The 24,340-nt window shown below is 50.7% G+C and overlaps 2 protein-coding genes across 2 annotated transcripts in view; one reads left to right on the top strand and one right to left on the bottom strand.

Annotated features, from left to right (window-relative positions):
• The window catches only part of ADCY2 (adenylate cyclase 2), a 304,109-nt gene that overhangs the window by 240,082 nt on the left and 39,687 nt on the right, over positions 1 to 24,340 (top strand). The window contains exons 15-16 of the mRNA XM_016130145.2: positions 6,673 to 6,757; positions 18,478 to 18,615. Coding sequence (XP_015985631.2) covers positions 6,673 to 6,757; positions 18,478 to 18,615 — 223 coding nt within the window. The remainder of the gene's footprint in view (positions 1 to 6,672; positions 6,758 to 18,477; positions 18,616 to 24,340) is intronic.
• CUNH5orf49 (chromosome unknown C5orf49 homolog) overlaps positions 11,615 to 24,340 on the bottom strand; it is a 59,117-nt gene continuing 46,391 nt past the window's right edge. The window contains exon 3 of the mRNA XM_016130146.2: positions 11,615 to 12,224. Within this exon, the coding sequence (XP_015985632.2) occupies positions 11,985 to 12,224 (240 nt within the window). The 3' untranslated portion in view covers positions 11,615 to 11,984. The remainder of the gene's footprint in view (positions 12,225 to 24,340) is intronic.

Genomic DNA, 24,340 nt, shown 5'->3' with positions numbered 1-24,340 from the left:
GTGGCGCCCCGCCTCTCGGGTTCCTTGGCTGCTTCCAGCACGCCAGTCTGCCTTCCCTAGACTTTGTCCCCCACCTTCATTCTCTGAGAGGACGGCATTCACCTTCTGAGCCACAGGGCAGAGGGACAGACCCAGAAGCAGAGAGCAGAAAGCATTCGTAAGTGCTGTCTCTCGGGGAAACCTCCCAGAAGCTACGTCATGGCATTGTGGTTTGTAACCCAAGTCTGATCTTAGTCACATGCTCACACCTAGCTGCAAGGGAGGCCGGAATCTACAGTCTTTAGTCTGCGTGACGAGATGCTTCTCTAAAAATGTCTAATATCACGAAAAAATATAATTCGTGAAAACCAGTTCTCTCTCCAGGAAAGAAGACCGCTTCTTGTCATCCATGTGTCACTAGTCTAGTGAGATGTGAGGAGTAATAACCATCGAAAGGGAGCTAAGCCTCTTTTCACCCCACGAATCAGGACCACGTACCTGTACTTTGTACCCAGGGGCATAGTCAGAGCATTTGTAATGGAAATAGGAATTCACGCACACAGTCAGTCATTTGTGGAATCCTTCAACAGCTGTTTACTGAGCTACTGTACGCCAAGCATAGTTAGATGATGGGAAACAGCAGTAACCACCCCCCAAAGTACCATCTGTTGTATAACTAACTACATTCTATCGGGGAACTCATGATGTAATAAACAAATGCACATACACTCCAGTGGTGCTAAGCTTTAAGAAGAACCGAACGGCAGGACGCGGCGTGACGGACAGTGGTGTCTCAGACGAGGGTGGCCGGGAAGGCATCGCTCACACAGCGACGTTGAAGGAGAAGTCCGAATGAATTGGAATGGGAACACTGTGAGCGCTGGCAGAAGAACCTTCTAAGTGATGGGCATCGCAGGTGTGTTCAAGGACCAGCAGGGAGGCAGGTGGCGGGAGCAGAGGGGGCCAGGATCGGGAGGCGGGACGTGGGATGAGAGGGGCCGTCGGAGAGGCAGGCCCTCACGGGCGACTGGAAGAACCTTGGATTTCATGCTGAACACAACGGGAGGCCCCAGAAAGGCTCTCAGCTGCGGACGTGATCTGGTTGTGCTTAAAAGTGTTGTTCTTGTTGTTCCGGAGGGGCCGGGGGTAGGAAGAGGAAGAGGTCACGTTCCGGGTATGTTATGAAGAGTGATGTAGACAGGCCTTGCACAGAGTGAGGACGAGTCAGAGAAAGTTCTGTGAACTTTTGTGGGGGGTCAGGTGGGCGTGGGGGTCAGCCTGGACCCCTGGAAATAAGCAGTTGCCATCTACAGAGAGGGAGGATCCTGGGGTAGGAAGAGGCTGGGCTGTGGCACCGAGGTCGCGGACACCAGAGACGTGTGTGCTCACGACGGGCCCCTTCGCTCCCCCGCATCCCAGGGCCTTCAGGGGGCCGGCGCGCATCCTGTCACGAGAGAAAGGCTACTGTAACGCGGGACGGCGAAGGAGGTTTAAATGCCTTTTTCCTTTTCTTCTTTTGATTCTTTGTTTTTTACAAGAGTCCCTTTCATTTTTTTTTTCTTTTCATTTTGAAGTTCTATCGCCTCTCACTTAAAAACGAGATAAAGGAGGGATTTTTATTATTTCGCGCTAACTTATCCTTAACAGAAAAGTTTTCTTCCCTTAGCTCTCGCCGTCCTTGCTCAGGACCGTGTACCAGACGTGCACGGGGTGTTGATGAGGGAACCTGCAACCGCGTTTGAGGGGGAGCGGGGAGGGCACAGAGGGGGAGGGGCGCGAGAGCCCTCGTCGCACTGAACAGAACTCCGGAGAATGAGCCTTACTTACCCGCCAAACGGGCTCGTGTCTAACGTAACGCAGGCGTTTGGGGAGGGTGTATGTCTCCTCTGGTGTCAGTCAGTATGGCTTCCTCATTCCCGTCAGGACCATCTTTAAGCCATAAACTGGGGAAAAAACAGGAAGCAGAGAATCAGCCTTTTCCATTTACTGTAACAATATACTTGATTGAAGTGCCAACATCAAAAATTATCCCTAAAAAGTGCGATTTTGTTTTTCTTGCCACGTGACAGAGAAGAGTCAAGTTTGCTTTTCAGTGAGTGCACAATCAATTATGCGTGTGTGTCAGCCAGAAACAGCTTTGCAACCAGAATGTTAATTAAAATTGGTTATGTTACACGAGCATCATGGTATGCTTAATGGGCCTGAACGTGATTTTGATAGAGCAGGCAGATAAACAGTGAGCATCAGGGGGCTTTTGACCAACCCTTCCTTTGCCCTGTGGGATGTCCTGTCCCCCGAGGTGACAGCTGCCTCCATGTGAACAGGAGCACCAGTGTGCCATGGGCCGGGACATGGGCCTCAGGCCGAGCACGAGGGTGAGCATTTGAACCATCGGGGTCTGCATCTGAGGCTGCAACATCGTGTTCTAAATATAAAATCGTATCACCTACAAAGAGAGAGAGTTTTACTTATTTTTTACAATCTGATGCCTTTATTTCATTTTCTTGCCTAATTTCCCTAGCTACGGTCCCCAGTACAATGTTCAGTAGAAGTCGCCACGGCACACCTGTATTCTTGGAATACCGACCACGCTGTAACATATGCTAGGCCATTAAAGCACTGCAACAAATTCGAAAAGGTTGAAATAAATTTGAAAAGATAAAAATCGTATGGTCTTAGAGCTAACTATACCAACATCAAATTAGAAATCAAGAACAGTAGAATGTCAAAAAGTATCCCCAATATATATTTCATTGGTCAATTATATACTTTTGATAATAATCTATGAGTCAAGAAAGAAATCACAAGAGAAATTAGAAAATCTTTGCATATCAAAATATAACGTCAAAATATGTAAGATGTAGCTTAAGCAGTCACTTAAAGAGGAATTATAGCTTTGATATGCTAATACCAGAAAGAAGATTAAAATCGGTGGCCTCAGTTTCCAACTTAGGAAGCCAGAAAAGATGAGCAGATCAATAAATACTAAAAAATAAGATAGAAAATAACCAATACAGAAAAATAGCACAGGCCAAATTGATTCTTTGAAAAAAATTTAAATATTCCTAAACTTCTAACAAAAGTGATCAAGAAGGAAAAAGAGAAAGATTATCACCAACACCCAAACTAATAATATAAGGAATAAAAGGAGATTCGCCACAGATCCTGTAGATGTTGACAGGATAAATATGGAATAGTATAGAGTGCTCGAGGGCAAGAAGATTTATGATTTAGATAAAATGTGAAAATCTATTGAGAAGATAATCTACCAATCCTGACACATAATGGAATAGAAAATTTAAATGGGTATGTATCTATTACATTTATTAAATTTGACTTTTAAAATCTTCCCACGAAGAAAACTTCACAGCAGGGTGATTTCTGAGTGAGTTCTACCAAACATCGTCAGAAAATAAGACAGAAGGAACTGGTTACGTATTAATGATTTTCATAATTGTGAATAGATAAAAATGCCCTATTCATGGTAAGAGGCTCAAACTTTGAGGCTACAAGCCAAAGGCCTCCTCTGTGCTACGCATAGGAGACCCAGCTAAAATGGAAAGAGAAAGCTTGGAAATAGAGGATGGAAAATAGCTGGACAGGAGAAAAGGAATTTGCAGGAATGTAGGTGCCTGGCAATCTAGAATTCACGTAGAAGCCTTCAGCATGAAAAAAGACATGTTTACGGTACGGTCACCAAGAAGGTTTAGCGGTCACGAGTCTTTCTTCACTCCAGCATCTGTTCAAAACAAGTAAAGAGAAACTATTAAAATGTTTAGATACATTGACAAACCCACAACCCTATTTGGAAATGTTAATATTTTCTAAAAGTGACAGACCAAATTGAGCCCGTTAAGTCCTCAAGCCCACTGGGGACTTGACTTACGCATCAGGCCCTGCGAGTAGTTATAGTTGAAGAACATGTTCTGTTGCCAGCGAAAGGAAAATACATATCATTTTCAGAAAAACGTGAAACATCATAGAAGTAGAGCATATTTATCACAGCCCAGAAAAAAAAAATAAACCATCCAAGTATAAATGATAACCACAATCTCTGACCAAATATATTGCATTAGAAATAACAAGAACAGACCAAAAATAATCTCTTTGTAGAATTTATAAATTAGACTTCTGAATTACTCTTGTATTAAAAGGAAATGGAAATTGAAATTATAGGCTGTTTAGAAAAGAATGACAATGAGTAGCTATAAATCAAAGCTGTGGAGTTTGGCTAAAACAGTAATTATAGGAATATTTATGTCCTTAAATATATTTATTAGACAATACAAAAGATTGGCAATAAATGACAATCAAGAAAAAGAACTATATAAGTTTTTTTAAGAGGAACTTTTAAAGAAATTAGAAACTAATAATATAGAAAATTATCAGATGTTATTAATTGGTTTAATAATAAACCAAAATTTCATTCTTTGAGATCAACAAACATAAAGTTTTAAAAGTCTGATTTAAAGAAAAAAGAGAAAAATAATATTAAGTTTAAGAAGAAATTACTTCAAATCTGGAGATTTTTTAAAAATGATAAGAGAATATTATGTAGACTATTTTACATACAAACATACATGAAATGGATAATTTTCCAGGAAAATTATTAAGAGTGACTTAAAGAATAGAACCAGTAAACATGGCAGAAATGTGCTTCCAAAAATAGAACCAGATCAGGACTAGGACCCTGTGGCCATAAGCCTCGACCTCAGCACTTGACGGACGTCTAACTTTCGTCAAGTCTCTCAGATTCTCTGGGCTTCGGTTTCTCTTTGGTACAACGAAGTGGTGATCCTAGCTGCTAGTGAGGACTGTCACGAGAGGTAAACGAACTGCACACACAAAGCCCCTGGGAACAGCGCTTGGCACCTGGGAAATGCTCCATGGCTGATAGATGCTCGTAGCATCTTATCATCGCCGTTCCCTCGTCAGATGGCTTTACGGTTGAGATTTACCAAACCTTCAGGAAGAGATCACTCATTTATCATTTAAAGCCTCAGCCCTCAGGAAAAGAAGTAACGTTTCTGAATTCGGACTCGTGAGGCTGGCATTACCTTGACATCCAAAAGGAACCCGGTCAACATGGAGTCCGAGAGACCCCATCGGAGCTTGTTTGGTAAGACTAAGAACAGACGAGAAGGATGGCAAACAGACGTGGAGCAGCCGAGTGACCGGGTCCCCCTTCGGTCACAGGAGAGACGAGAGCCCTCCGTCCCGCTGACTGCGGGTGCTTCCCACTCACCAACCTCCGCACCGTCCGCCAGGCGGGAGGCTCGGGAGCGTGCAGGGCGGTGAGGGGGCGGGGGCAGGCGGCAGGCACCAGGGCCTCTGCGGCGCCTGACCGGGGACGAGGGGCTGGAGAGACGTCCTGGAGACGGGTGTCCTAGGGGGGGACGGGAGCGGTACTGGCCTCTACTAGACGGAAGACGCGGTGGCCTCTTCCTCACCTCCTGTCCTTACAGCATCTCCCGGGCCTGGCACGTGAGGCTGGCCAGCTGCCTCGGTGTCCAGGTGTCTACGCGCCCTCCCAGCACAAGGACATGAGCAGAGGTCACCACCCAGCAGACATTTGAAAGCTCCGGGGACCCCGGCCGGGCGACCGTGCGGCGCTCGGCTCGCCGCCGAGTCAGGCCCGGGGGTGGGTCTGACGTCAGCCGTGTGCGGGCCTCACCGGCCGTGCGGCCCCTCTCCGAGCGGGGCGGGGGTCCGAGCGTGTGGGCCGCGTGGCGCCTTCCCCCCGCGACGGCATCCGGGGTCACCCCGTCACTCGGTTGCCTTGCTCGCCTCGTTTCGGGGCCCACGGCTCGGCCCCAGCCGGGAACTGCAGCTCATTGCCAGTTTGCGTCCGGCTCCCCATCCCGGCTGCCGGCATTCGGGGTACTGCGGGCTCTGCGCCGTCTCTGGCCACCCTCGTTGGCCTCGGACACACCTGGCTCTCCTCCGACGTCCCGTTTCAATTTCATCTTTGACTATCCATTGTGGTTTGGCTCTTTCGATACCCCGAACGCCTCTCCCCTTGGACTGCAGGAAGTTTTTAAAGGCTTTTAATTTTTTAAAGGCCGTCTCAGAAATGCACACGATTATTACGACTGCTCCCACCTCCCTGTCGGTGGCGCGCTCTGTCACCTAACGGGCACATCGCTCACGCGATCACAGGAAGCTTGGGTGCTCGCGGACGCGGGCAGGGATGTGAAGGCCGCGGGGTGCGACATCCCGAGGGAAAGCCACTAAGACGCGTCGTGTCGAAGGAAGCCGGGTCTGCTTGGGTTTCAGCGGGGCCGGGAGGGGCCTCCTGTGTCCTCAGCGCACGGCAGCCGGGATGGGGCATGGGGCGTGCGAGCGCCCCGCACGAGGCTGCCGTGGGTGGACCGGCGGCCGGGGAGAGGCCAGTGAGAGGGACAGGGCCAGGCGCCGGCGCGCCATGCAAAGGCCGCTTTCCTCTGCTAAGGAACTGTCCTTTACGGGGCCATTTCAGTGACTCGCAACGAGTCCATCGGACACCACTGTAGACTCGCTTCTTCGGACGTATTTTGGGGCTTTACTTCAGCTTCGTTTTCGGTTCTCGAAAGGCGAGTGGGGACCCAGGTCCTCGCTGGGCTGCGCCCCGGCGAGGCCGCGGCGTCGACGCCGGCTCCGGGAGCGACCGCTCGCTCCCTGCTCACTGACCTGTCCGCCTCTGTTTCCCGGCAGGACGTCCGCTCTCGGCATCTCCTTCGGGGCCGCGTCCCTCTCGCTCGCCTTCATCCTGTTCGTCTGCTTCGCCGGACAGCTCCTGGTAGGTACCGCGCTCGCTTCGTGAAAACCGACCCCTTACTTGAAACAGGGAGCTCGTCACCGAACCTTTCCAGTGATGCAGACCTCGGGGACGCGGCACGGGCCCCTCCTGTCAGCAGCCGGGAACGCGAACCGAGGCAGCTCGTGCACGAACGAGACTCCGGTTTGAGGGTTATTTGAGATGCCGGGCGGCACGTCGTAGCATTATAGCTGGGTCGTTTGTTTCTGCCAACATATTTTTGTCATCTCTAGGTTTTCGGAGTATTTATAACTGAGGTTATAAGCATGGCAAGAAGCTTTTAGTGCACAGGGAATTAAAATTCAAACCAAATATATATTTTCTATCTACTTGCCAGGTATAAAATCCTAGAACACGTGTGAATTGCAGTGTAAAAAATATATCTGATGGGTGTTTTAATTTAAGCTAATCGTTGCGCGGTCTTCTGGTTCAGATGCTGGCTCTGGGGATGGGAATGAAACCTCTGTGCATTTGTCGGTCGGAAGCCGTGTTGCCGGCTCCGGCTCCGTGTGGGACGGGAGTCCCAGAAGCGAATCGGTGTTTCATTCCGTTCATCAGAGACGAGTTGAAACCGGAGAGGCCGCTCTGAGCCAGGTTTTGAGCCGAGTTCATGAGTATCCCCAGATCTTAATGTCGCAATCATTCGTTATACAGAACACATCGGAATCGTCTTGAAAATACTTGTCAATGAATGCATGTTACGTAACGTCTGAGGGGAAGGACATTTCCTGTTTTCCACATTTTCGAAATCGCGATTTCTTCCCCCAGTTAGACTTGCACGAGCCCGCGTAGACGGCACCCCCGGGAAGCCGGCCTGGAGCTTGCGGGGCTCCCGGCTGCTTCTCGGACCTTGCGGGGCTCCCGGCTGCGTCTCGGGGTTGTGCTGCACCCGCGAGGCCACGTCACGATGTCATTTCTCTTTTTAAAAGACACACCGTTACTGCCGGCAACATTGGTCGTACAGCGACCGCATGACTTCGGCGGCTCTGGAGAGCCCCAGGTGTCCACCGGGTTCCGCTCGAAGGTGTTGAAATCTTTTTGTCCAAAGAGAGTCGAGATTCCGAAACACGTCTCTGCCTCCTCGGCCTTGGACCTTCGCAAACGTCTGTCGGTTTTATTTGCTTTAGCACAGTTTAGACGTTAAAATCGAATTGGAACCTCCTCCACGAGTGGGACTGTGGTTTCTGATTTCCTCGAATGTGCACATGGCGTCTCTTAAAAGCCCCCTGCAGACACCGCAGGCTGCAGCCGAGAGAGGGCTGGGTGAGTGTGGACCCGTGGGAATCCTTGGCGAGTTCCAAAACACTTCATTTATGAAGAAGCCTGATTTCCCGTGTTGGGATTTCCCCTGGGCTCCATCCTCTGTCTTTCTGGCCCCCGGAAGGATTTTGAAGCCCATCCCTCAGGTTTCTAGGAAAGGACCTAGCATCCGAGGTTCCGCTGGAAATCCCAGCCTTGGTTTAATGAAAGCGGCTTCCGTCACTGCCCCTGAGTGGACATCTTTCTCATTTTCTCATCCAAGGGATCCAGCTATGGCCGAGAGGGGAGCCTCGTGTATATTTAGGGGTTCCAGTTGATTTTTTTCTTTCCCCTGAGTTGCTGTAGAAAAGGAATGAAATCTCCTAAGCATCTTTGCCGCCTCTGTGGGAATGCTCGGCCCGCGGGCAGGGTCCCCCGTTCAGCCCTGGTATCACCGACCTCCTGCTGAGACTCGCATGGTCCCTGCTGGTCCCAGCCTGAGGTCCCTCCACGCGACCGAGATCCCCTGTCCTCAATGCCCACTTCCTCGTTCCTGGGGGCTTTTCAAGACCCCGGCACCCACACACCTGATGCCCAGAAGTTCTTCTTAACTCGGGTTGGTCTCAAAGAGGAAAATTCTAAGACTGCAGATGAATTGGCGCCTGCCTCTCCCTTGCCAGAGGCCTGCGTTTTGCCGACGTGCTCAGGGAGACGGGACTTGAAGGCAGCTGGCCCTTCCGAACTTGGATCCGCAGGATCCGTAAACAAGTCTCCCCCTAGTGGCCAGCAGCGTCCTGGGCCCAGATGGAATGGGGGTGAAATTCAAGAAGGAATTCTTCTCGTTCCCATAAGAGCTGCTTTTTACTGTTTAGACAATTCTGTAAGGGTTTTTTTTTTTTTAACCTCAGCATCAAACTTATTAACACACAGCCAACCTAAGAAGGCGTTAAGTGTGCTTTCTAGTCTACCCTCCAAATTCACTCAGAAACCGTGGCCGTCACAGATACTCCACAGGGTCATGGAGAAAGCATTGCTACATCCTAACTGCTCGTCGCCCGGCCTCTTGAAAACCTGCCGATCACATGAGATTGTCTTATGATTCGCATTTATTTGTGGATTAAATACTAATTTTATGAAAAAATGCTTAACACCCCAGACGCCTTTTCCAGTAACGTACGTTAGCTTCCTGAACACTTAAACGCCGAAGGCAGGATCGGTGCTAAGGTATTGGTATCAAGGTCTCCGTGTGGAGAACGAAAGAGGTTTTATGAGGAGGCTGAGGACAGGCAGGCCGAGCGGCCGTCTCCCTGCCGGGCTTCGCCTTCGTTTACCCTGCATTGCACCAGAAAGTATAACACAGGTAAATAAAATTGGTAGCTCGCGGTGCAGCTGGATTTGATTTTTAAAAAAAAAAAAAGAGAGAGAAGCATCGAAATGGGCAAAAAGTTAAGATTGATTGCAATGAAATTTTTTCTTGTTGGTAAAAAATTCATACAGGTATTTATTTCTTCAGTGACACATTCTGAAAAAAAAAAAAGTCAGGGAATTTGCTATTTTAACTCCTGCTTCCAGAAGCCCGGCCCGGCCCTGTCTCTGTCCCCCAACTTAGGGCCTTCAGACGCTGCTCCCCGCCCCTCGCCTTGCCCACCGCCCGGTTCTCGCCCACGCGGGTGAGCTCTGTACCAGGGACGGGTCCGTCTCTGGGCCCCGCGTGACTCGGGGCTCGTGCCACCCCACGTGGCGCTCGTGGCTTTCATGAGCGTGGCTGTCATCTCCCCTTCCGGACACGTAGCGGGCGCCGGTCCACTGGCGAGTCCAGCAGAGCGCCGACCGCACGACCACGTTTCGTAAGCGCGCGCTACGGGACGGTCCCACCGCTTCTGCCAGGGCCGTCTTCCCTTCGTCCGCTCGCCCGGCTCCGCGTAGCGCCTCCCTCGTCTGCCAGGGCGGTGTGCCCTGGGAGCCCATGCCGATCGCCTTCTCGAGACGCCTTCACGCGGGGACAGGATTGTGCGGGATCAAGTGCGTGAGCGCGTGGAGCAGGGGGAGTCGGCGGCCATCCTCTCGCTGGGTGGAATTCCTTCTCGCACGCGCCCTGATTCCTTGACACCCACAGGCCTCCACGGGAAATGAGCCTCGCACCCTCCTGACCACCTCGCCAGAGCCCACCTGTCCAGCAGCCAGCTTCCCGGGCACCCGCGGGTCAGGCTTCCTATTTCGCATTCTTGCTTGCATTTTTCAGATGCAAAGGTCCTCGGGGAGTCTGCCTCAGCCTCGTTTTGCGCTTAAAGGCCCTCGAAACACAGGATAAATGTTCGGCATTGTTTGTGGAGGGAATGCTGGGTTGTACCCGATGCAACCTCCTGGCACCACTGCTCGGAAAATGTCCCTCCGCTGGCCTCACACCCCCTCGGCTTCTCCTGAGTTCAGCTCTCGGCCACCGCGTGCCTGCTCCGAGTTCCAGCAAGCCCCGGGCCTGCGGGCTTCCTGGCCTGTTGTCACATCTCGTCACATCTCGTCACATCTCCTTGGCCCCTCTGCATCGGCGCCTGTACGAGGTACTTCGCTTTCCGCAGCAGATGCTTGGCGAGCATTTTAGGACCGTAAACTCGGGAATCAAAAGAGAACCCAGAGACGGCCTCGTCCAGCCCTGCGTTTTGCAGACGAGGGACCCAGAACTCTGGAGTGTCGTGTGCTTTGGCAAGTTTTTATCTCCAGTCATTTAGAAGACATTTCGCTCCGTGAAAAATAATAGAGAAGGAGTTGTGAGCAGATCTCTTGAGGATGGAAATGAGACTTTGGAGCAGGCTCGCAGTGTGACGACTATGAGACGGAGCTCTCCCGCCCTCGGCTAAGAGCTTCCGTTTTGTTAATTTCTATCTATCTATCTATCTATCTATCTATCTATCTATCTATCTACTTATTTATTTATTATTTATTCATTTATTTATTTTTACGGTGACATTGGTGAATGAAATCCGATGTTTCAGCTGTACACTATAACAGTAAGGCATATATATATATGTATATATATATTTGCACGGTGTGTTCACCTCCCATAGTCAGATTTCTTTCTGTCACCACACATTCGACCCCTTTCACCCCGTGTACCTCTGCTAAGATCTTTTAGAGTCAATATGAACGGCTTATGATGGGCAAGATCCCCACAGATAGTTCCGTATCTGACCTCGTCGCAGTCTACAGATAACGAGTCTCACATTCTGTATAAAACGACGACGCATTTTATTCCGCGGGGCGTTTTCCGTCCTCTGGCTCGTTTGTCCTCGCGAGCATCCTGGGAGGGAACGCTCACTCCGCACTGGCGAGACGAGGCTCCCAGGTGCTGCACGGCTCACCTGTAGCTTACGGTGGAGTAGGGATAGAGCCGGAATCAACCCTGAGACTCCTTATAATGTTCTTAGCTCTTCACTTATTAAGCGTCTCATGAAAGATCTGCTTGATCGCCGCAGACGAACTCACCGATGCACCCTTTCTCCTCTTGTCCGCCAGCGCTGAGTGGCCTTCGCAGTCCCCACTTTTCTGAGGCCATTTTCTTCTGATACAGGCCGTGGACAGCAAGTCTATGTTTGCGTTCATTTTTGTTGTTGTTTTGTTTTTGTTTTGTTTTTTTTTCCCTCACAATCCAAAGAATCGTAAATCATGCCGAAGTTAGTTGTCTCACCGCCATCCAAATGGGTCCTGAACCCCAAGATGGCATCTGGCGTGGCCTTGTGCGTTCTGGCTCGTTTTCCCTGAGCTTCCGTCCTACGTGCCGTCACCTTCCCAGGGCTAAAGATGTCGCCCACCACTAATTTCCGTGGAAGTAGCCTGCGGGTCATGAACATCCTGGTCCGGAGAGTTACCATCTCGTCCACGATGGTGGCCAAGCCCCCAGCAGCCAGGGAGGAGGAGAGCTCCTTGTAATGAGCTGGGGGCAGGTTCCAGAGCGCCAGGCTGTGTGAGGAGAGGGTCACCCAAGAAGAGTGCCAAGCGCTAGGCAGGGACGTCTGTGTTCACGCCACGGGCCAGCGTGGCACGGAGGTCGCCTCGCAGTCACCGCCAAGCATCTCTTGGTCAGAATTACACCGCGAGTCAGGACAGCCTCACCCGGAGCCTCACCCGATTCTCCCCAGCCTCGTTCCTGATACACATGACTCAGCCGCTGACCCAGTTTGTGTAAAATGGGATCCTGGGGAACGTGGGACTCCACCTTAAACGACATTTGGTAAAACAAAAAAAGAAAAGTTGATTTATGCATGGATTTAGACTCTGAAATAGTCCAGCAAGAAAGTATCCTTAAGACTTTCTTCAATGTTTTCGCACGCATGAGCGCCCTTCCAAGTTGTTTTCATATGTATTATTTTTTGACAATCGAAACAATCCATTTTATTTAAATAGAAACTAAGATGTAGAATAAGAGACACAAGTTCACATTTTCATCGCAATCAGCAATAAAAAATAAACATAATTATTATACTACTTTAATGATAGTATGTACATTTCCCACCAGGTTTAACTTTCCAAACTATCTGAGGTGGGCTTACCTCTCTGTGACAAATACAACACAGTGACTTGAACCAAAAATACCACCCAAAAAAACACCCCGAAAGCATCTTTGAAAACGAGCGTGCCAGATACAGCAAAAGAAAATACTAGAAAATATCAGAAGACATTTTCTCTCGGGGCGGTCGTCTCGTGCTTTGTGTAGTGGAGATAATACGATGCCAGCCCGCCAACCTTGTTCCCCGCGGAAATGAAAGCCCAAATAAGGAGACCGTCCTGGGGAAGGAAAGTGGGTCACAGCGGCTGGCGGGGAGGCTCTCCGCCCCCAGGAGTGTTGTTCCTTCAAGTCCATTTTCTCTAATGTCGATGTAACTACCATCTTTCTCTCGGCTGGTGTTTTCTCTGAGTCCCTTTTTCTATCTTTTTATCCAGATTTTCCTAGTCCTTCTGTAGGTTTCAGATGTGTCTCTGGCAGACAACATCTAGCTGTACATTATGTGTCATACATTTCCATGTGTTATAATTACTGACACAGACTTATTTTGATTTCTTACCTATCATTTATCTTCTTTGCTTCGTTTTCCTGCCTTCTCGCGGACCAACGGAGTTTATTTATTCTACTCCCTTTAGTAACTTGGAAGTTATGCTTTCTAGAGGTTTCTGTTAATGATTAACTTAAAACGTGTAACACATGAGCATGACTAACAGATTCCATTGATATCTTCATCATCTCATTGAAAAACACAGCAACCTTGTCTACGGCCGTGCCACCCCGAACAAGCCCGATGTCTGATCTTGGAGGCTAAGCAGGGTCAGGCCGGGTTTAGTACTTGGATGGGAGACCACCAAGGACGAGTGGGTCCTGTGGGCGTAAAAAATAAAAAAGAAAGAAAAACACAGAGACCAAGCTCTAAATCTGACCCTCCTTCTCCATCTTCCATCTTTCTGAAACTACAGACTCGATGGCTACCCTGAACTGTGAAAGTGGCTGAGGAAATAAGCCATGAACAACGCAGAAAGACAGAGAGCGTTGTTGAAATGTTTCTAGATTTAACCTGCTGCCATTACCCATTGTTAGTTATTCTCGTCGTTTACCAACTTCTCACCGTTCTTCATGAACACCGCTTCCTCCCCCAGGACTCGGCGTCCATAATCCCAAAGGACTATTCCTTTTCTAATCCTGTCAGTGAGAGCCTTGACTAAGATGCTCACGCAGCTCGCGTGGTAAACACAGCCATTGCTCCTCAGTGAGGAGCACTCTGCGATCGTCTCTCTAGCGTTCTGATGCCGCGAGGTCGTGTTTTCCCGGGCTCTGATGTGCCGAGCTTCGTATAAAGCCACAGCGCGTCTCCTGGTTATCGTTCCCTGACGGATGGATGATGTGTCCTCCCGCGTGGCTGGCTTCGTGGGATTCGTTCTGTGTCTGCCGTGGGCAGTCGCCTCCCCGTGGCCTTTTCCCCGTTTGGGACTCGGGGTGCCCCCTCGACCGCAGAGCTCGCGCTTCCCCCCGGGCCACAGAACGGAGGCCCCCTATCGCCTTGGATTTTGCCTCTTTCCTGGCCTTTCTGTTCTGTTTTTCCCAAACGGTCACGACGAGTATGTTGAATCTTCTTCTTATGTCTTCCGTGCCTCGGAGTCTCTTTCGCACTTTTCATCTCCGTCTTCCCATGCTCTTTCCTCAGGGCCGTCGTACGCGCTTCAGCATAACGGCCAAGTCTTTAATTTCGGCATCGCTAGAGAGTCTATGTGGCTCCTTTTTTAAAGAACACCTTAACTGGTATTTTCTCTTAACCGCTCATACATTCTGGACTCAAATCCACCTTTCGTTATTTTAACCTTACTCTATGAGCTATTTAAGATGGATAAAATACCTGCAGATCTTGCGCTACTCGCCATGTCTGTTGATGCTTCCTTGCAAGGTCTGTTGCCTTGGTCCATGACTTTCTTCCTGTCGGGAGGTCACGCGCGGTGGGGACCGCCCCCAGCCCAGCCGGGACATGATGTCAAGCATCGGTTACACGCGGTGCTGCTCTTGCTTCTGCTAGAACCCCAAGGACTTTGTTCTGATCCGTAACCCCGCCACTTGGGGGTTTCGTTATGAAGCAGATCCTATCATTTCAAGCCCAACCCCCATATCTGGAGTTGGACTTCGTCGTTGAAAATTTATTTGTACGTCCCTGGGCTAGTGCGTAGAGTTCTTCTGGACAGACTTCTTCACATGCAGGGAACGGCCTTCTGAGGCTGCTGGCTTTAGTCAGGGGTCTCGGACCCGGCGGCCCACCTCTTGCAGGCCCAAGGCAGCATCTTCTCCCCCGTGGGCATTGAAAGCCCCCCCCCCCAGGTGTCGCAGCCTTTGTCCAGTCCCAGGGTGCTCCTGGGCCAACCGCCCAGCCTCAGCCTCTCTACTCTGAGCCCTTCTTTGCTCCTGGCCCTTGGGAATTTCTCTCTGGGTCCACCGTTAAGATAGTGAGTGTACCGAGTGGGCATCTGTTGAGTTTCTACTGTTTACCAAACACTCTGCTGCCCCTGGGAGCACAAAGGCCACTGTGATGTGGCCCTCGGCCGTCTCTCCGCGGGGCAAAGATACTGTGACGTGGACAGGCTGTGTGAGTGCCACCGTGGACAAATAACCGGGCAATGTGGCCCGCCCAGGACTTACAAAAGAAACGGGTTTATTTTGTAAAATATGATCAATTGAAATAAAGAAGTCGTTCTGTAGGAAATTCAAGCACAGTGAAATAATCAAAGCCCATGTGACAGCCTCTGTGACATTAAATGTTACACGTAATTATTGCCGTCATTCAAAAAGACAGTCTTTGGCCAATTAAAATGCCAAAGGAGGTGTGTTTTTTTTTTAAGCCAAATATACAAAAATGTATGTTTATGTGATCAACTTAATCCCATGTTTCAGGCAAGATTTTAAGATGGGTTTTGTTTTTCGTGATAATAAATGTCTGTTACTTAGCCACTATGACGAAAGTTATAAACTCTCCCGACTGTTTTTCATTTTGTTAAAGCTTCACGTAATCTGCTTCTTTTCAGGCATCTCATTTTATTTTAAAAGTGGGAACTAATGAAATTGCGATTGCAATCTGCTTTTATAATGACGACATTTAATTATGCGGACTTCTTGAGTGAGAGACTGCTACCAGTTGTTTTCGGTACAAAACATTTTTAAAAAGGAGGAGGGGGAGGGAGGGAGGGCGGGACGATTTTTTTAGTCTGGAAACGGAGCGTGGCCGTTTCGCTCTGACGCGGAGCGTCGTGTGACCGGGCCGGGCGAACACCGACGTGCGTCCCGTGCCCCCCGCCAGCAACCTGCCCTCACTCGCTGTCCCACGCCAAGCCCACGGCAGCGTTTTCACACAGACGCAAATCTTCCTCCTCTTACGTGTCCCGCCGTATTCAGCGCCAATTCCACATTTTTCCGTGGGTGGGTGTGGCATTAACAGCTGAGAACGTTCTAGAAGGTCCGCCATGAGCTCACTGTAAGAGGCGACCACGGGACACAGTTAGACCCACTGATGATCAGGAAAGGGAGGAAACCGATTTGGCTGAAATAACGCCAGTCAGGAACGCAAAGACCAGCTAGAGCGGCTAAGGCGGGCACACGCGGGCATCTCTCATCTCCGCTGAGTAGCGTCTTCTGAATAAACGCCAGAATGTTCCGTGAGATACCATCTATGTTTCATTAGGATGGTATAAATTTTAATATGAATGTATTTTTCCATCAGGGGCTTTTTTTTTTTTAATACTTACCCCCAAACCGAATAAACCAAAGTAAATTATCATGTCAAGATTCGAGCTGTAATTTTCGTTGGGGGCTTCGAAGAGAATCCACGTTCTCGGTTTTCCTCAGACCCCTCCTCCTGTAAGGTTTGAGTCTCCCCTGCCCGTCCTCGGTTTCTCCCGTCCCCCTCACGCCCTTCCTCGCCTTCCCTCACTGTCACCGCGGCCGGGGGACAGGTCGCTCACCGTCGTCCTTTCTTCCTGTGTCCTGGCCGCCGGCACCGTTTACCAATCCTCGTGTTTCAGCCCTGTCCTCACTTTGCCTCGATTCGACGACAGGACTAAAAGGAGAGGGGAGGCTGCCTCCCCTGGCGTGGGCGGACCTGGAGGGAACCACGAAGACCCAACGGGCGAACGAATTGAACCTATTGCATCTGAATTCTTTGTGCTATGCCCGGTGCGTGCCAAACCCACATGGCTTTCGTGAGGCGCTTTAAGGCCTTTCTTCCTAGGGGTGAGCAGGATGTCTGTCCACGTGTTCAGCTTTCAGGGCCACCGATGTATCTTTCTGCCCAGCACAGTGTTTTTCTGCAGGAGCAGGGTAACATGCACGTGTGGCTGCCCACATCTGTTTCAGTACATGACCAGCGTCCGCTCGGAACGGAACGCATTTTTGTTAGCTTATTGGGCAAGAATATCGCCATGCAGTAGTCTAACGTTGTAAACAAAGTAATTTTTTAATTTCACAATTTCAGTAGTAAGTGCGTAATAACTAGATATTTTACCTAATTGACTGTGATATGCAATCCGAGCTGGGTTTACATTTCTCCTAAAGTAGTAAAGTTCTGTTTTCTGCTCTTAACATTTTCATTATCGTATCGATTGATAATTTCTGCGTGCAGATACAAAAGCGTCAATTTTAATAGTTTTCTCTTAAGTGAAAACACTAATCCTAGTGGGTCAGGCTGCAAATACATATTGTCTTAATTTACCAGAATCAAACCAAATGCCATTATTTCCTAATAGAATCTGAGCTGGATGACTAAGATAGTCTATTTGAATCTCTGGTCTTGAAACTGTATCATAGGCTTCTCCTCCAGAAGATAGATGTGATTAGGGTCTGAGATATTAATATTAGAAGCAGCGTGTGTTAAATGATGATGATAAGCATCCTCGGTGGGTGTCCCCTGGCTGAACGACTCTCCGAGGTGCTGTGCGTTCAGAGCCTTAAAGAGCATCTTTGTGGACGAAAGACGTAATGCTATCGCCAACCCCCATCCAAACCCCGTTCTTGGGAAGAAACCAAAGGCACAAATCGTGTGCCTTCCCTGTTGCTGGCAGAGGAACTGTCCTGCAGAACCTCTCCGAATGCATCTCCTGCCTCCAGCCAGCCACTCAGCCTCTGGCCACCCCTGGAGCTGAGTGCAGCGCTAGCTCAAGCCCTCAGACGGGCTCCGAGAAAGACCTGGGGAGATCGGGGAGGATAATTAACTTGCAGAGAGTCCCACAGCTGTGGGGGTTTGATCCCGGGTCACCGGGCTGGTTATTTACCCCTCTAGCCACCTCTCATGCCCTGTTATAGAATCTGACTTAATGGTTGTATTGACATTTAACATATTGTAATGCTTGTATTTTAAAGAATAAAGCATACATGTGTATTTTTTTCAGAAAAAAAGCAGAAAATGTAAGAGAAGTAGAGAAATAAAAGTGCTGTTTGTTGCTGCTGCTGAGGAGGATTCTCTATTTGAGTTTTATTGAGGTCACACCAGTTTTACGTTATTTTAACTCAGTATTTGACAGTTGTAGTCTTTGATTAGCTACCTATTGATCTGTTTTCTACATAAACCGGCTGAATTTATGATAATAGCTTCATGGGAGCTATGAGCTGAGACCCAAAACATCCCACACAATGGTTTAATTAACTGACGTAATTTTCCTCTGCCAGAAAGAAGATTTTTTTAAAAACACATTTCAGGTCTATTTTAGAGGACGTACAAAGCACATCCTACGTTTATCGCAGGAACTTAATTAATTAGTTCTTAATTTGTAACACCGAGCCGACATAATCTAACAAGGCTTGTGACCCGGCGCACACCCCTGGCGGGGCCCAGCGCTGCTGGTTCACACCTGTGGATAACACTGGAGCGCCTCGTGGTTTTAAACAGCGTTAAGAAGCTCGAGAGAATGCGCAAAATGACGAAGCGTGCCTCTTCCTCTCCCCCTCCCCCCAGCAATGCAGCAAAAAGGCCTCTGCCTCCCTCCTGTGGCTGTTGAAGTCGTCGGGTGTCATCGCGAACCGCCCGTGGCCGCAGATCTCGCTCACGGTCATCACCACGGCGATCGTCCTAACCATGGCCGTCCTCAACATGGTGAGTCCGGGGCCCCATCCTCCCCGCCCCCGACACCCGACTCGCCGCAATTCCTAAACCTCGCCCGGAGGTCCTGCGGCGACACCGGTCACCGCCAGGTAAACCCTCACCCACCGCGGCGGCGGCCGGGGCATCGCTAAGAACCGCACTTTGCGCCCAAACCAGCCCGGGGGCAGCGCCTCCCAGCGGTTCCCACCTTCCTGCTCCTCCGGGCTCCTGGGGACAGGAGTGACATCGAACGTCGGCGGGATGACCCCCGGGGCGAGCGCAGAGCAGAGCGTCCTGCTCTGCGTTTACGGCCCGGGCTTCCGACCTCAGCTCCCCGCGCACTGCCGTCCCGTGGATCTCCACGGCTTCCGTTTCTGCTTTTCAGAATGAGAACTGACGCTTCTCCGCCAAGGTGGAGTTTAGGGTCACTGTCCCTGGCACACTTAGCAGGGCCCCAGCCACTCGTAACTACTGAACCGATACACGGTTACGCTCTTACCACTCCTGGTACGTCTTAGAAACGGGCGCAGACGTGGTCGGCGCACGTGGAGACGCGTCCTTACTCTTAATCTGACACCTCGATCGTCCACCGTAACGCGTAAGGACACTTCCCGTGGTGGGCGCATTACCGGTCGTGGGGACCACAGTGTGTCATGACACTCAGCCCTTGTCTTCCAGAAGCGAGAAATCAGGCCGAGGAGAGAGAGCACAGACATTAAATCGTGAGACATGGTTGTCATAAATGAGACGGCATTTGTTCCACCCCCAAAAAATATGTATTAATCGAGCCTAAAGCCGTGTCTGGGACGTCGCTAGGTGGCCAGACCCCGAAGGCGGTGCTCCGCCTGCCGGGCATTCGCAGCGGAGTTTGGAGATGGGCGGCCTGGAAACCAGAGTCCGGGGGCCGCAGCAGAGGCGCGGGGCGGGGTGCCCGGGGGAAGGGCAGCAGGGCCCGCCGGGCCGCGTGATGAAGGATGGGTGGAAGACGACGGTGGGTGTCAGGTGACAAGGAGGGAAGACGTTTGTCACCTGGGGCCAGAGCTGACATTCGTATTAAGAAGTAGTAGAAAATAAGGCTGAAGAAGTAATAAGGACTCTGAGCGTTTACTTGGGCTCAGTCCTGGACGGTCCCCTGCAGAGGGTGCGGCGCCTCCTGACGCACCTGGAGGTTCAGGCGACGTCTAGGGCGCCAGCCGCCGGGGCTGGGTGGCCTCTCATCTGCCCTACTCCGCCGAGAGGTCCGTCTTGAGGACGCCTGGGGAGGGGCGTCGGGGGAAGCCGCCGCTCGCCCCTCCTCCTCCCACTTCCTGCCCCACCGGGACGTGGGCGTGCACATTCCGGCGTGCCGGCCCTGACGGCCGGCTAGACGACGGGCCTGCCGGCTCGCTCTGGCTCACCTGACCCCACGCCAGCTCCCTCTAGGGCAGCCCGGATAAAACACGTGCGGCCCGGCCCTCGGGTCGGCCTCCCCCGGCACAGGCCAGCGAGAAATATGGCCGTTACTGCTTCCTGTGTCCCCCGCGTAGTCTCAGTGCTCAGCTCAGAGAGCGGCGTGCCTCGCGGGCAGTTAGAACCTACGTGCCTGCGGGGAGAGGGCTCAGAGGCCCACCTGGCCCTCGGTGGTTGTTCCGATGAGGAGTCTTCTCGATGAGTCCAGTTCACCATGAGAATGCCTCCACTGTGGGCGGCCTCTTGCCCCTCTATAAAATCAGGGTGCGACACAGCCCATCTTTCCTCCTTTCTACTGCGGAGATGGTGAGACCACCCTCCGGGGGTTGGGGCCTCATCTTGGCGACAGGCATACCTTGACCAGGGTTATCGTTTATTTCCAAAACTGACCGGTGAACAGCTAGAGAACAGCACATCTGGACACATCTGGACAGCAAGTGATTCCCCCGAGAACCGCCCCGGTTTAAAGAGACTTCGCAGCATCGCTCGGCCAGAGGCACGAGCTCACGAGGGGCCCAGACCCGGGTTCTCTATGTGAAGACCCAGGGGGACTTTTGCTGTGGCCCCAGAGCGGTCATCAGGGCCGGGACAGCCTCAGGGTGGGGAACGTGACACCGGGGACGTAGGACTGAGACCCGAGGGACTCTGCTGGCAGCCCGTGTGCGTGTGTGTTACGAGCCGTGGGGACGCGGCTTCCCTTCCCCGGGCAGAGCTGTGGTTCTTGCAAACACGGGCCCGGGGCCGTGGCGAGCGCCTGCAGCATCACGCATGTGTTCTGTCGAAGACACGCCCCGTGCTCGGCTTGGCCCCACGCGTGTGCCCCTTCGCCCCCCGCCCTGAGAGCCGGCGCTTCGGGAGCATGGCCACCGCGCTCGAGGAGCCGTGTGGGACGGGACAGGTGCGGGAGACGGCCGGGTCAGGAGCGAGCTCCCCGCGGGGGGCGGTCGTCATGCTGCCCTTGTGATTAGTCTCCTCTCCCTCGAGCTGCGCTCGTCCACCCGTGGGGGCGCAGGACCCCCAAAACGCACGCCCCGAGAGCCGACCTTGGCCGCGCAGGTCGCGGGGGTCAGACGTGGAGGCGGGGTCCGCGTGCTGCGGAGCCGGGTCTTGCTTTATGGTTGCGCGTGTCCTAGGACAGGGCCCCACGGCAGGAGCGAGCGACCATCCGGCGTTTACTGAACGGAAGGCCGAGTGACGGGCAGGTGAGCGCGCGGCCCTTGGAAAGAAGCAGCCGTTTATTTTAGTAAAGTCAACCGCGACCTTATAAAGCCAGGATTTATCACCTCGTTTTTTAGAGACAGAGTCTCTAAATGGGGAACAAATCAGATTTGGAAGCTAATTGTGTTTCGCATAGGATAATTAGTGATGATTGATGGGCAGTTTGGCCGCTGTCTAAATGTTTGATGAGCTGAGCATTCAGGAGCAGATTTTTTTTTTTTTTTTTTTTTTTACAGTAACTGAGATCCCTTTGGAGAGAAGAAATACATCTTCGGTACGGGGTGGGGGGGAGTCTTCCGACGTCGTTTTTCTTCCTCACAAAGAAAGGGGTTCATTGCCAAGTTTGGGGTGTGGGAGATACGGTAAAGCTGTGACGGACGACCTCTGAGAAAGAGGAAGTGAGGCTTCGCCCCAAGACCGAGCTCCCTCCCCGGCGACAAGGCCACGGGGCGGGGACCAGCTAGATCGCTGTTCCTCTGTCATGGCTTGGGGGCTGGGGGCGGGGGGGGGGCACTCAGAACTGCTCAGTGGACTCTTTTCCCCACCAACGCAGGAAAAATGGCATTTTCCTTTGCTATCCGGGGCCCCGAAATTAGCGGTTCTTTTCCATCAGATGCTCTTCTTATATTTATTTTAAAGAAGCATTAGGCACATTAGGTATAGAAAGGAAATTATTTTTCGTTACTAGCTTCGCCGTCTCTCATGAACCACAGAAAGGAAAGGACTCGCTCGTCAGAGCACTGACTTTGGGGGCACCTGAGGGTTTACAGAAAACGCCCCCCCAGCTCCTCAGGGCCCCATCGTCCTGAGTTATGGCTACAGGAGGCAGACCCAGGGTCCACGTCCCCGGCCAAACCGTGCGGTACTGTGACCACCCCCGGGCCATCCACACCACCAGGTGGCGCTGACACAGATTCAGACACAGGCCGGTGGGATCTGAGATCAGCAGGTGTATGCGGGGAGGTGGCTCCCAGGTCAGTCACTCGCCTTCGGGATGACACCTACGTCGTAACAGCCCTTATGGGGTCAACAGGACCGGTGTGCTCACAGGACACAGACGTAAATGACAAAACGTCCAGCTCAGCTTTATTTAAAATAAATCGTGCGATTTTACATACACGATGTTCACACCAAACACCCCGATAAAAAAGTAGAAGAAACCGGTCATCCAGATTTCCACCAGCTGTGGGGTTTCGGGTGCGAATCGCCGATGGCCTGGGTGTTGGGTCCCATTTCGGTTTCCGGCTGACTCTCTGGAGCCACGTCCGGGAGCTCGAATCCCGGGCCGTTTTTTAGGACGTTCTGAGGTGTCATCGTGCGGTTTCCCACGTCGCTTCGCAGAGGACACTGTCCCTAGCGCGGCTCCGTAACCGCGTCGGCAGGGAGCGGGTTGTGGCTCGCTGGCCGTCTACCCGGGCGTCCAGCCCCACCCAGATGACGAAGGTGGTGACGTGGTCAGGCACGAGACACAGTATTACGTCGGGTGTTCATAACCTGACGCTATTTGAAAAGCATAATTCCGAGATGTTCTAAATGGCCTGGGAAATGTAAAATTTGGTAGTCAAGCTAAAAATATACAGTGTTTGTTAGGATACCGAATAGCCCAGGATATGCTCTATTAGGGTATCTTGTCCTGATAATAAGGATATCATTTTCCTAATCATGACAAAGGTTGTAGGATGTTAAAATGGGTCTGGAGAGGACCCCAAACAATTCTGATTATTACAGGTTCGATCTGTGGAGAAAGTTGTGGCAGCTTAACTCGGAAGGAAGAAAAACAAAGGAGAAATAGTGCTAGTATTTGCCTGGCTATGTGGGGGAATGGCATGAGTTTGTTATTTTAAAGTGACTAAGAAAGAGGGGAGTTGATTCTGAATTGAGGTGCGGTGCCACGTAGAATAGTTTCTTGATCTTAGGGTTACTTAAAAACGCTAGACAAATAGCAGCAGGAGTAAAGGAAACACAGTTAGGTATAGCGATCATTCTGTTGTTCAAATTCAAAGTGTCGTATTTATTGTAGAGGCGCCTTCAAGGCAAAGTTTTTACAGGGTACGTTTCTACTCATTGCATAGCAAGAATTTATTTTCTTTATAAAATGATATAAGCAAGACGTTTTTGTCAATAATTTTAAGATCTTAGATGCCTCTGACTAGTGACCTACCAAGCTAAACGACCTCTCCCTGTTTGTCATGTCTTGATTCCTTAGTAGTAAATCTGTTTTACTCTGAGTCTGTCAAATCTAAACTTGTAACATTTCTGGAGCTCGATATTTGCCAAGTGATTACTCTATTCATTTTTTTGACATACCTTTTTCAAAGAATTAGCCCATTTTCAGTTCCACCGGGGGTTGTGACATTTTTGCTAATTTTTTTTAGTAGTAAATAAATCTACTACAATCCTTTGATTCTTAAATCAGCACTTCGATTTTATCAAATGATATAATGAAAAGAAACACTATATCTGGTCTCATTCTTAGAATCTGAGAAGAAATGTTCCCAAGAATAGATTTAATAAGCGCCTCCTTATCTACCTCAGTAAATCAGTTTAAGTGTCTGAGGGGGCCTCTGCCACCAAAGGAAATAAACAAGCAAAAGCAACCCCAGGAAAGTGTCTTCGTAAGCCTTACTGTGTACGGCTGACCTGTGCCGGAAAGCGGAGCGGGTTTCACGGCCGAGATACATTTCTTTCAGGAAAGGGGCCCCGGCCTGAGTCATCCTCCGGTTCGTCTTTACTGAATGCGTCTGGGCCCCTCAGCCGTGGTGTGGAAAGTGACTGATCCTTCATCACTTACACAGACTGTGCTACAGCTTCTCGGAAAGGAGGTAGAAAGAGAGAGACAGACGGAGACAGAGACAGAGACTCAGACGGAGAAACAGAGAGAGAGAGAGAGAGAGAGAGAGAGAGAGAGAGAGAGAGAGAGAGAGAATTTCTGCCTTTCCTTCTGTGTGGCCATTACATAAGAGTTACTCATCTGTTTTCTCACGGGCCCCTTTCTTTTTAACTAGGACCCTTTTCCAGCAGTCCTAAGGGCATACCCTCAATTTTAGTCCCTTGTGGTCCTGAGCTGCCA

The sequence above is a fragment of the Rousettus aegyptiacus genome, unplaced genomic scaffold (genome assembly GCF_014176215.1).
Source record: "Rousettus aegyptiacus isolate mRouAeg1 unplaced genomic scaffold, mRouAeg1.p scaffold_m13_p_8, whole genome shotgun sequence".
Taxonomy (NCBI): domain Eukaryota; kingdom Metazoa; phylum Chordata; class Mammalia; order Chiroptera; family Pteropodidae; genus Rousettus; species Rousettus aegyptiacus.
This window is presented reverse-complemented; position numbering and strand designations above follow the sequence as displayed.